General features: G+C 39.2%; 1 protein-coding gene across 1 annotated transcript in view; it reads right to left on the reverse strand.

Annotated features, from left to right (window-relative positions):
• Positions 1 to 5,108: 5,108 nt before the first annotated feature.
• LOC138056525 (solute carrier family 25 member 3-like) overlaps positions 5,109 to 12,500 on the reverse strand; it is a 13,671-nt gene continuing 6,279 nt past the window's right edge. The window contains exons 3-8 of the mRNA XM_068902339.1: positions 12,395 to 12,500; positions 11,600 to 11,781; positions 9,719 to 9,835; positions 8,431 to 8,486; positions 8,050 to 8,160; positions 5,109 to 5,545 (exon numbers count right to left, since the gene is read on the reverse strand). The exon at positions 12,395 to 12,500 is cut by the window's right edge and continues 74 nt beyond it. Of these exons, the coding sequence (XP_068758440.1) occupies positions 5,373 to 5,545; positions 8,050 to 8,160; positions 8,431 to 8,486; positions 9,719 to 9,835; positions 11,600 to 11,781; positions 12,395 to 12,500 (745 nt within the window). The 3' untranslated portion in view covers positions 5,109 to 5,372. The remainder of the gene's footprint in view (positions 5,546 to 8,049; positions 8,161 to 8,430; positions 8,487 to 9,718; positions 9,836 to 11,599; positions 11,782 to 12,394) is intronic.

A 12,500-nucleotide genomic window follows, 5' to 3' on the forward strand; every position in this document is an offset into this window, starting at 1 on the left:
TCGAATGGGCTATTGACCCGTGGCCCTTGAGGGCGAAGGGTCCAATTGATTTAGTATCTCCCAACTAGTCGGACAGAAAAGGCAATAATAAAGTCGGCAAATGCAAGTTGAAGAAATATTTATTTGGGAATAAAACGACAGAAAGCGTCACGCTTTTCGCTACTCGAGGACTATTACTAATAAAATCCAATCAAAATGCAGGATTTGCATTAGTCCACTAGTTGGGTGATACTAATTTTAGATATACTTTGCGCGCGAAACAAACAAAGGGCCTCCAATTTTAACCAATCAGAAGAAGCCGTGCCACGCGTGACTGCTTGTGCGAGGTTTTTTTCAGGGACATGACAACTGATTTTCGCGGGAACGGGTATTCTAAATATAGACTCATTTGTGACTGGGCAGCGGAGCCCACCCTTGCTATAACAACACTTTTATCTAATTCACTCTTCTTTTGATTTGATCCAGGAGCCTACAAGTCCAATACTGGCACTAATACTAATACTAATACTACTACTAATACTAATACTAATACTAATACTAATACTAATACTAATACTAATACTAATACTAATACTAATACTAATACTAATAATGCTAATACTATGTCAGTAACGCCATTTTCACAGATCAAGCTATTTTTAGACGTGTTTTTAAATGAGGCTTCGTTTGCGCGAGTGACTATTCTCAATCCCAAGGGAATGATTTCTCAAGCAAGAGTTGTGATTAGCGCGGGAAAGGTCTGGGAGTCACGGGGAAATTAAGCTAAAAATAACTCGGTCCATTCCACAAATACAACGAAGTTATACTCTCGTAGTCGTGGTCTCCTGCTTGACCACCTGCATGGATTTTATGAATTCATCATCCGTGTTTGGATCTTGCTTTAAAAAAATCCGCTAAGCTCGCTTTTGAATTGAGATATTCAGGTTTATATTTTCCCAAGAAAAGGCAGTTTGAATCTTCCTGTTCAGTGTACACTTTTCCCAAAAAAAATTGAGATTTGGTCATTTGGCACTTAATTTAGGGGAGAAAATGAAAATTTATCTACAAGTGTTGACGTCCTCCATAAAACCTTAAATTTGACTATTTCACTTTGCAGTTTTGCTGACGATATGGCAAGAAAATGGACAAAAATAATAAACGCACGTGCAAAGCGTGCAAAGCTATTGTTTTTGGCCACTAAATATGCAAATTTGTGACGTTTTCGTTCCTGAAGCTCCTTTTTTATGATGGCTCTTAGCATGCGAGTATGGGTGCCATCAAGTTTACACTCAAGAGTCCACGTTGTAGCACCATACATCAGGGCAGACTACAGTGGCACGGGAAAAAAGTCGTTTCAAGGTTTGAGATAGACAGTGTCCATCTTATTTAGAACCAACATCCTTCTCAGTAGAGTTAATTTCACTTCGCAGATATGTAAAATCATCAACCGCCTTGATTTGACTAATCCTCCGGGAATTGAGTTCTATTATCATGAAAACGTTTTCTTTTGTTTCGGTGGAAAAACAAGGTTACTGATCACGTGAGTGAAAACATTATCATATGACCAGGGGTGCGTTTTTTTGGGAAAATCCAAAAAAGGTATTTCTGATCTTGGATCAATGGTTCTTCAGCGTCAACAAACGCAAAATCGGAAAAAGGATTATTTTCCATGACAACGCAAACAAATCAACCCAGAGTTGCGTCCAAATTTTAAAAACAAAAAAATTAGCGGTTAAGTTTGTTTTGGAGAAATTCTTAAATGAAAATGCCACTACAAAAAAAAAATACCTTAGCGATAGATAAAAAGAAATGACGAAAAACATGCTTTTTTAGCTGTAGGAAAGTAATTGCTGTCAAGAAACTTTCAGTGTAATTTTCCGGTGTGAAATTTGCGGGAAACCTAACTATTTTCGACCTACCCATGTCTTCGATCGTAGGGTAAAAATGGCGCGAGAAAAACATTTTGGCTAAACTGTCACGTACGGTAGCTGTTGTGTATCATTTTTGCGTGGAAAACCACTTATCAGAAATGCTTTTCTCACTGATCCTTACCCAAAAAATCGCTGAAGTGACGAATCTCAAAAATCCGGATTTAGATTTAATTCGAAGTATCCTCCTCGACAGTGGATACTTTAGATTCATGATCCGTTTTTGGATTTCGTCAAAAAAAACGCGAAATCCGTTTTTGGATTCAAGAATCCGTTTTCGAATTTTTCCAAAAAAACGCACCCTAGCTCCGTGAGCGGGCAAGATGAACCAAATCCCGCACTGTGATTGGCTACCTGGTCCCGCAAGATCAAAGATCATTTTTGGGTGTTTTATCCTATTAATAAATCCTTTATTGACCAACCTTGTTCGGTCAAGATGGCTGGATATTGGCCTTGCTCTTTTTTTACGTGTTTATGAATCGAAACGAATAATTGACCAAACAACAAATGAATGAAGGGGGTAGTTTCTAAAGAAACTGTGGTGCTGCGTCGGTGGGGAAGTAGTATACAAAAATTTGGTTTTATCAACGGAGAATCTCTTTACGGTGGCCAATTTACATTATCAACTCCGTTGATAAAACCAAATTGACCAAACAAGCTTGGTCAATAACACATATATGGATGCACTTGGGAGTTTGTTAAGCACTCGAGAAGCTAGAGTCGCACTCGGCTATCGCCTCATGCGACTCTTACGCTTCTCTTTTGCTTTCCAACTTCCCGCGTGCATCCATTTAACCATTAAGGAGCTTAAGCACGCCCGGTTTTGAGACGCGGACGGCAACCGTAAGTGAGCTATTTCCCTTTTTAACTTGTTTTCACACAATCAAATTTACATTGGTAAGATCTTTTCCCTATTAGAGATGATAAGTATAAAAATCTGGGAAACACCACTGTTCTGGCAAGCGAAATTTTCTCTTGCGGTTGCCGTCTGCGTCTCAAAAACACGCGTGCTTAAGGGCCCACAGACGGATTTTTCGCGCGTTGCTTAGGAAGTGAAATGTTACTTCCGGTGACTGACGTCATCATATGAGCTGACAAGAAAACCCACTCACAAGAAAAAATCACCGCACTTACTGTTGTTTCCATCGAAGGTTTTTCCTCGCCCTTCCTCGCGCTTGTTCTCAGATCAACTGCGCATGCGTAAACGAACTGACTTTCGGTTTGAGAAAAAGCTTAATTTCCGGCAGTCTTTAAATTGAATTATTATTTTTTTTAATATGGCACGTATCACCCCCAAATACAGAATATAGCTAAGCATTGATTTTTTCAAATCATCTTTCTTAGAGATTTCTCTTATTGGTCACGTGACCATGGGCGTGGCATGATGACGTAATATTTAGGGTCATTGGTTTACAAAAGTTGGAAACTGACCAAAATAATGCCAAATTCTGTCATATCAACGCACCCCAAAAAATACGTCATTGGGCACTTAATCTCCCTGCTAAATCGCGCTGAATATCGCCTGATACTTAGCCGACGAGGCTGTAGCCCGAGTTTTCTAAAATCAGGCGATATTTCGCAAGATTGAGCACGATAATGATTTTATTATTCAACACATTGATGACAAAGCACAATTTTCTACGTTTATTGGAAAAAAAAAGCTGGAAAAACTACCATTTTTCTCCACGACACTAAATTACGTATATCGCAGGATATCTGTTGAATACGCCCGACGAATATTACGCGGGCTATGACCATGTTTGGAAATTGTCACAATGTGTTAAATAATAAAACTCGATATACGCACGCTAAGCATAAACCAATTCTTAACTATCCAACTTTTTGTCTCCCTAAAACTTGTTTTCCGTGTGCCTAGTACGAGTACATAACACCATTAAAAAGTAGGGTTATCGTGCTCGTTCAGGGAAAAATAGACATTCCTTGACAGATTAAGCTTGGCACCAATGAAAATCCACCATTTTATCAATGCGCGCGAGCTAATGCGCGCGCCAATGACGCAAGAAATTATGCGTAGCATGGTTGCGCAATGCAAAACTAGGGAATTTTGGCCGCCATATTTAGACTTAGAAACCAAGGCTTTTGATGTGTAAATTTGCTGAACATGGGTACTGCAGACCACTAAATAGAACAAGAGTAAGCGTGGTTGCCGCTGAATTAAATTGTTTACGACATTGTCACAACTCCTGAAGATACTATTTATCTTTATCATTTAAATTCAAACCATATCCGATTTATTGAGCGAGCGCGAACAGCAAAACATTTATGCTAATCCTCGAATAATCCACACGATCTTAAATCTTTAATTAATGGCGTGTGATCGCAAGACCCACAGATGTGGAGGGAAAAACTTGAGTATCAAAACTGTCCTTCAAATTTCCTTGCAATATCGACTTGTTTGTCGACGGTCACCTTTTAATTGCTTTTTCTTTAACCGAAGTAGTATACCTTGATTGTATACGCCTGCATATCATTTACATAAAATTTGCATATTGGAAATAGAGAGTTTGTATGGGAATGGGACTTCATTAAAAATGGCGGATTTCACGCAAATAAAGCTGGAAGAAGCTGGAACCTCCTTAAAGTCTGCCATTTTGTTTCGGCAGAAAGTCTAGTCCAAATATGGGCATAAGACCGGATGTGACCACCCGTCCCTGACTAGGAGAAAAAACTATTTACAACGGGAAAAGCCCAACTTCTTTTATTTATTTATTTATTTATTTATTTACTGTAACTTTCACCACAACTGTGGTGGGGGTCGCACAACAGAGCATGGCTCCACAGAGGACAGACCACAACACCGGGAACTACATGCCCTACTCTTTGCGACAAGTGTGCGGGTTCTTTTACGTCCCACAGGATTATGAACATTAAAGGGTTGTGAGACGGGACCTCCGGCTTATCGTCCTTATCCGAAAAGACTAGAGAGTCTAATCATTTGCAGCTGTAATTGCAAAGGCAGTACTTTCTCCTCAGTTATTTAAAGACCCTGAGTGTTGGACCGGCCGGAGTTGAACTCACGACCTCCCGCGTGACAGCCTGGTGCTCAACCAGCCGAACGAAATTTTCTCGCAAAAAAAAAAGAAAACGAAAAGAAATAACCCCATTTTTGGACAACTCGACCGCACTCCTGACAAGACTGTCAGGGATTTCGCCCCACAAAGAGAGCCACAACTCTCGAAAAGTTGTAAAAGTAGTTTTTATTCGTCAAATCCAGTTGACTCCGTATTATCAAAAAGTGAAGGTAGCTACCTACATGTAAGTCACTGAGTACATAACACAGACTATACAGCTCTCAAGTTGAAAGATTCAAGCCGTACAGCAAGAGCCTAGAATATTCAAGTCGACATAATATTGTCCATTTCACCGCTGTTAAATAACACGTTAGTTATCCGGAATTGTTATCTTGTATTGATATTCGTTAAAGTCACTTTTGTCATCATTCACTCAAGCTGCTTGCTGTTGTTTCAGAAGGCGTTTCTGTTTGAGACTCTCGGGCTCCTCAGGGGGTGGTGGACGGGGCAGACGGAAGAACACTTTGACCGAGTCATAGATGAACCACTGAAGGGCGGTCAGTGTACCGATCATAATGATACGGGGTCCTAGACCCTTCCACAGACCTGAACACAGATAAAAGCACTTAATTAGTCAATTATAGTGCGCTTTTCAATTGGGTGTCGAAAGTAATTAGAGAATTGCTTTGGTTTTGCATTACTTCACTTAGTGATTGGTCAAAGTTCTCGCGCCACTTTTTTCAACTAACATCAGAAGTGAAACCAAAACCAATCGTGGCTCGCGCGTGCACGATTTCCCGCGCTTTGTGTCGGCTACGTGTAATTACTTCGAGTCTTGATTTGTTTACTGGATTGTCTTCATCCTTTTTGATTGGCTAACGGGGTATAAGTAACTACTTTGGTTTTGGTTTTACGACACTCGACTGAAACTTGCTCTAAGTTTCATCTGGATGCTGATCAGGGTATTACTAACAGTTCACTTGGCAAAATTTCGGATAAATAATACCTTACTTTCATGTAAGCCAAAAGACTAAATGAAGTACAGTAAATGCAAATATCAACTGAGTCCCCAATATGGATGGCTTTCAATCAAGTGATGAGACGGCCATGTTCGTGCACAAAACAACAGCAAATTAAGGCTCATGTTTTGCATTATAATAGAGTCAAATTCCCCAAAGACCTTTTTCCTCTATTGCTCTGTGCACCAACATGGCTGCTGTGACATCAGGTGAAAACCATGTAAAGGCGTGGGATGTACCGGGGTATAATTAACAAGTTTTCCACGAGCGCTGGTTGGATATGAGAGGGCGGAAAGCCAACGAGGCGCGTAAGGCCGAGTTGGCTGTAATCATCTCATCATTTCTGCAACGTCGGAACATGCACTCAAATCTCGACATTTCATCGATGCATATCCCGAGGACACCAATTATCACAGGAACCACTTCTGTATCCATGTTCCATACTCTAGGAATAGTTTTGAAGTATTTTTTCTTATTAGTTATTAGTTATTATTATTATTATTATTATTATTATTATCATTATTATTATTATTTGTTATTTAACAATTATTCCATGAGCGAGCATTGGATATGAGATGATAGATAGTAAACGAGGCGCGTAGCGTCGAGTTGGCTATAATCATCTTATATCCAAGAAGCGCGAGTGGAATAATTGTTTTAGTAAAAACGCCCCCAAAATATAGAAAACTAGACTACAATAAACATAAAAAGGCCCAAAAAATTACGCATATGTCTTTGTAGATTATGGTATAATGGCTCATAACCCACGATGGCTTAGCCAATCAAAACTCTCGAATTGCATTATCCAATGATCCAATTTTTAATAATATAAATTTAGCAATTATTGAACGAGGCTGAGTAGGATATGAAGAATTCTGCAGGTCGAGGAGGGTGTTATCCACCAAGGCCGAAGGCCTAATTATTATTCATTCAAAATATTTTCTTCGCTCAAACTTCTAAACCTACTCGCAGCCATTTTTTTGCTCAACAAAATTAACACAACCTCGTCCCCAGCTTTAATAATTTGCAGCGGGCTGCACTTTTGACGTCATTTTGACGTCATCGGTTCAATAACCTGCAGCGGGCTGCACTTTTGACCTCATTGATTCAATATGACGAAGTTTCTTTCCCAATTTGGTGAACAGCAGCTGGTTATGGGGAATTATGCGTGTGGTTTTAATCAATCAGAAACGGGGAAATATTTTGAATGAATAATAATTAACAATTATTCCCCAAAGGCAAAGTGATTATCGGTGAATATTCACCGAGACGAAGTCGAGGTGAATATTTACCGATAATCACTGAGCCTGAGGCGAATAATTGTTTTAGTATAAATACACAGGTGATTCTTTCAAAAAAGAGAAAAAAAAAAACATTTCAACACGAAATCATCTTCACTTAAAGCCCTGGCCAAACGAAACGCAAGTCATCGCAAGTCGACGCAAGTTCTCACTTGCGAAGACTTGCGTTCACTTGCGATAGGGTGGCCAAACGAGACGCAAGTTGACCGCAAGTCCTTTGCAAAAGTAGCAGAATTTTTGTTTTTTTTTTCTTTTTCCTAGGCTCAGACTTGGAAGAGCTGCTACTTTCACTGTAGCTGCTGCTTATACTTGCATCGCTACTGGGTCTCCTGTTATGGTTTTCGTTTTTCTTATGTTTTTTTTTTTAACTCCCTATCCTTGTTTTCTTTTAGCTCTTCGGGGCTTAAGTTTTCCGAATTTTGCTCCGTGACAGAAGCCATCTTGTCAAAATGAAAGCGCGAAAGGCGCGAAATAGTTTGAGATTCCTGCTCAAACAGCGGCATCAGATTGGCTAAAAGGTTTCCAAAAAAGTCCGAATGACTTGCGAAAACTTGCATCCACTTGCGTTGAGTGGCCAAACGAGACGCAAGTTGGGCGGACTTGCGTCCAAAATTTGAACATGTTCAAATCAAACGCAAGTCGTCGCAAGTCTTCGCAAGTGAATGCAAGTGGGTGGCCAAACGGTATGCAAGTCAGCGCAAGTAACAAAACTTGCGATGACTTGCGTTTCGTTTGGCCAGGGTTTAAGCCGATTAAGTCGATTAACCGTATTCCAAAGTAGTTGACTTACCCTTCATTCCCAGGTCACGTGCAGCCTGGATTGGTGTGCTACCAACGTCATTATTAAGTTTAGACACCACTGTGTCTGCAGGATGTGACACAATGGCACAGAAAACGCCAGCTTAAAAAAAAAAAAAAAGTCATGTTAGTTTCCTCTGTATTCTGCTCTTGGTTTCGTTTTGATCATGAAACATTTTTTTCTCCAAAACTCCCTTCAGTGGTTTAGGAAAACACAGTGGCAGGGAAATCTTATGAAGCCTGGGTGCTCATAACAACCACTGAGATTTTCTTCTTGTTCTGGATTCCCTGCTAGAAATAATTATTATAACGTAAGAACAGTATGTGCAGTTTGTTTGGTCTCTCTTTCATACGTCAGTCCATAATAACTTACCAATATAACCAGCAGCAAATGTGACAACAAGTTGTTCAGGCTTGGAGCAGTCACTCCTTTGAAAGAAAAGCAAAATACTGTAAATTTCAACACCTACTATCATGAAAAATTAACAATCAGATTTTTTTACACATCACCCACCTAAAACCACGACTTCTACAGATTTTGATCTCCAACACCAGACAATATTACTTGTCAATGGAAGCCCTCCGTCAGGGAAAGGGTTAAACAATATTAAGGCGAAATCCGATAGAAAATCAAGCAATTTCAGTTTTTAGTCGACAAAAATCTAGTACCAGACTAATTTTCAGTATTTTACAGTCCTTTTTACATTTCCTGAAAGCTAAAGATATAAATATTTGCCTGAAATAACACCGAAAACAATTTCCCATGGGAACGAGAAAAATTAAATTTCAACATTCAGAGAAATTGTGTAAACACAGGTAAAATTTCATCATCAGTTTCATTTCACCAGTACTTTCAAGTGTTTCTCACGAAGTTCAACAGTTGTTTTTGACGTTCAGTGTTGCTAGTAAATACGATGTTTATAATCTTGGTACTAGGCTTTTGTCCACTTGTTATTCGAACTTCTGGTGGATTCCATCTTAACACAATGCAGAAAGAAAATTAATTGTCTTTTGACACAATAAGAAGCAAATTTTTATCATGTGTAGATAATAAGATGCCAGTGGATGATTTTAAAGACCTTTCACAAGTTTCATTCCAGTGGTCTAAAACTGCTTGTACAAACGTTTTTCTTCCAAGGCATAAGTGTTATACTTATCCTGCTATCTGATTGGTCCTGGGAACACAGAACGTTCTCATCTGGCCTTCTCACGGCTGGGTGGTATTGTTGAGCGATGAGCCGCGGATTACATCACTCAAGCCACATTATAATTTTTTCATTAACTAAACAGATACTCAACTTTAATTTTTAATTAAGACCCTTTTTTCATTTGTTTTACACCTGTTTTCTGTGCTATCTACTTGCTAGAAAAATTAGTTTTCACACATGTAAATCTTGTGGTCATTACAGTCCTTGGGAATGATTTTTGTTGTTATTCACCGGCCTGCACGTATGTCAGTCCACATTGAAAAAACTACTGGTATATGCAGTCTGTTTTCAGTATAGGTTCCCAACATGGACCTCCAAAGTGAATGTGGCTTGGAGATAATAAAAACTTCAGATCAATCATTCTATTTAGTTCAGCCTCCACCCCTGAGCTACATCTATATGAAATTTAGGGAGTACAGAGTAGTGCATTGTGAATTAAAAACTGTCACCAACCTTGGTTTGGGTACAACATGTTTGTACAGGAATTCAACAGTTCGCTCAAAACAGGCAAATTTCATCATGGTATAGGGGATCTGTCGCATCCACAATGGAGGAAGCCCTTTGTAAAATCTGATAGTAAAAAAAGTTAGCCATTAACATATACATGTATTTATTTTTTTAACCCTTCCCTGCTCAGATTTCACTCTGTCTAATGCCAGACAATAATTATTTTATTCATGAATGGGAGCCCCCTCAGGTGTGCAAGGGTTGCACCTTTTAGCCATTATTTGAGAATATAAATCCAAGTTCTGGGTTCCCGAGTGATAAAAGTCAGCTTTACAACAAAGCTCAGATGACAACACCAGGACTTAAGAAACAATGTCCTCAAAACTGCATGAACAGTGCGTTGTCTGGTCAACATCCCACGATATACAATCATGTACAGTATAAAAATTGAATAGATGTTTTGACACCACCATCCTCATCAAAAGTCATTCAAAGAACACCACATGGAAAGGGAGGATGATAAGAAAGACACTGCAGTGACTGATTGAGACAATAAAAGAGTACTGGTACTTTTGACAACAGGCTTCAAGTTTCAAGAAAACCAGGTCTCAGTTTTTCAAAGGGTGGATACATGTAAGTTTTTAAACAAGAAGATAAACCCCAAAGTCATTTTACATTAATATTTAGCAGCCAGATGGGAAAATACTGTAAAAACTTGAGTATAAGCCGCATCGTTTTCCAGAAATATTGGGCTCAAAATCATGGGTGCAGCCTATAATTATTATAGATTGAGACCATCGCTTTCAGAGGAAGTAAATTAAGCCTGATGGTATGGGGTCAAAAACAGCACTAAAAACCTTCAGTAAGTAAAGATTAAACATAAGTTTTAAATATTCTTTGACAGATCACTTCAACACTGATCTTTCCACCACTTGCACGAAAATACCACACTATTCAGGCAAACTCAAGAGGCGAAGGCCGACTGTTTTGTTGCCCTTCATTACTTGGACTGCGTGTTTGTCAAAGGGGTTTTTAAACTCTCGTTTGGTGACACGTTTTTCTCAGATCAATGGCTATTTAAGTCTTTATCTTAAAAGATGATATGCATCTTGGTCCAGACTTCCCTTTGTACATGTAAGTGACTGTGTGGTTACAAAGTAAATGTTTTGTGTCATTCCCTTCATGTTATTTTCGTTCAAATTTCATTGTTTTTATTTCAACCGTGGACTTTAATAATAAAAACAACTACTGTCAGTCTCAAGAATAAGGGAAATCAATTAAAGATACATTTAATATCTTAAGGTCACAGCAAATACACAGCATTATATTTCGGAAAGTTTCAATATCACGGACAACTGTGAGCAAACAAACAGCTTCTTTGCCAGAGTGCTTTTTACAAGTTTTTATTTTTTCTCAAAATCATGTTGGAATTTGGGGGTGCAGATTATCTACAAGTGTGGATTATACACAGCTTTTTACTGTATCTGGCTTGAGGTCGTGGTGTGTGACCTAAATCAGGCAATAAATGACTTGCAATATGACAAAGCAAAGGTTTGGTGAACATGCTTCACAGAGTGTTGAATCTTCTTTTTCCCCAATAAGGTATCTTGATGTGTCATGAAAGAATGGTTTGCATTCCTATCCCAAAAGTTATCTGCTTCCATTTTGTTCCCTAATTTAACCATGTCTGCCACAAACACTAAACCAGCAAAAAAGGATTTGTTTCGTGAAGCTGATGAAGTGTGTCTGGACAATTTTTTCCCAGACCAGCTCAAGTTAAGCCCATCTGGACTGCCTCACATCTCCCTGCACATGTAATTTGATTTTCTGGAGGACCTGTAGATCACAAGCCAAAGGGCTCTGGATAAAACCATTATAAGTACATACCCTCTGACCCCTTCTTCTCCCCAGAGTTTTGGCACACCCTCACGAAGGGTGTTGGCCCAGCCAGGTTGGGTCTGAATTCGAACCTTTACAGCTTCCATTGGAGCAAGAGCAATGTCTGCGAAGAACTCTGCACTGGCTGATGCTGCTAAGTACAGCGATGTTCTAAAGAGATATGTATTTTCCTAGGAGTAAAAGATAGAGAAAGTGAAGTGGCTTCTAAAATGTAAATGCAGCATTTTCTTCATCATATGCACTCAAATATGCTTTTAAACAATTTGGAGGTACATGTAATCTTAAGGCAAGATAATACCACTTAAAGCTACTCCTCTTAACTTTCATAATATTTTCTCTGTTTTTAAAGTAATATATACAATATGAGAAGCACATCTGTATCACATTCACAAACTCGAGTGAGTCATTCAATAAAAGGGAAGGATACCAGAGGTTATCCCTATCAAGGGTATCCGCCTGCATTCGGATGTAATTGACTGAGAGTCAAATGAGGTAGGAAAACCGGAGTACCCTCAGAGTCAGATTGAGACCAACTGAAACTCAGCCCACACACACCCCAAGATCAGGGTTGAACCCAGGTCACAGAGTTGGGAGGCACGGTTGATAGGCCTTAAACAACCCTGACTCCTTTAAAACCTAAAAGTCAAATGCACTAATTTATCATAATTTAATTTCTTCGATACTACATGTATTGGCAGTCTCAGCTTTCCACCTCTTCACACTACAGAGTTCACATGGAAAAGGCTCATCAGCCCAAGTTGAACTTACAAATGTAGATCTTACCTCTCCAAGCATATTGCCGTAAAGGATTTTAAACACTTCGTAGAATCCAAATTTACAAAGACCCTGCATGGAATAACCAATGAAAGTTGGTGCCCAGCCCTTGGCT

This window comes from Montipora capricornis, chromosome 7 (assembly GCF_036669925.1).
Source record: "Montipora capricornis isolate CH-2021 chromosome 7, ASM3666992v2, whole genome shotgun sequence".
NCBI lineage: Eukaryota > Metazoa > Cnidaria > Anthozoa > Scleractinia > Acroporidae > Montipora > Montipora capricornis.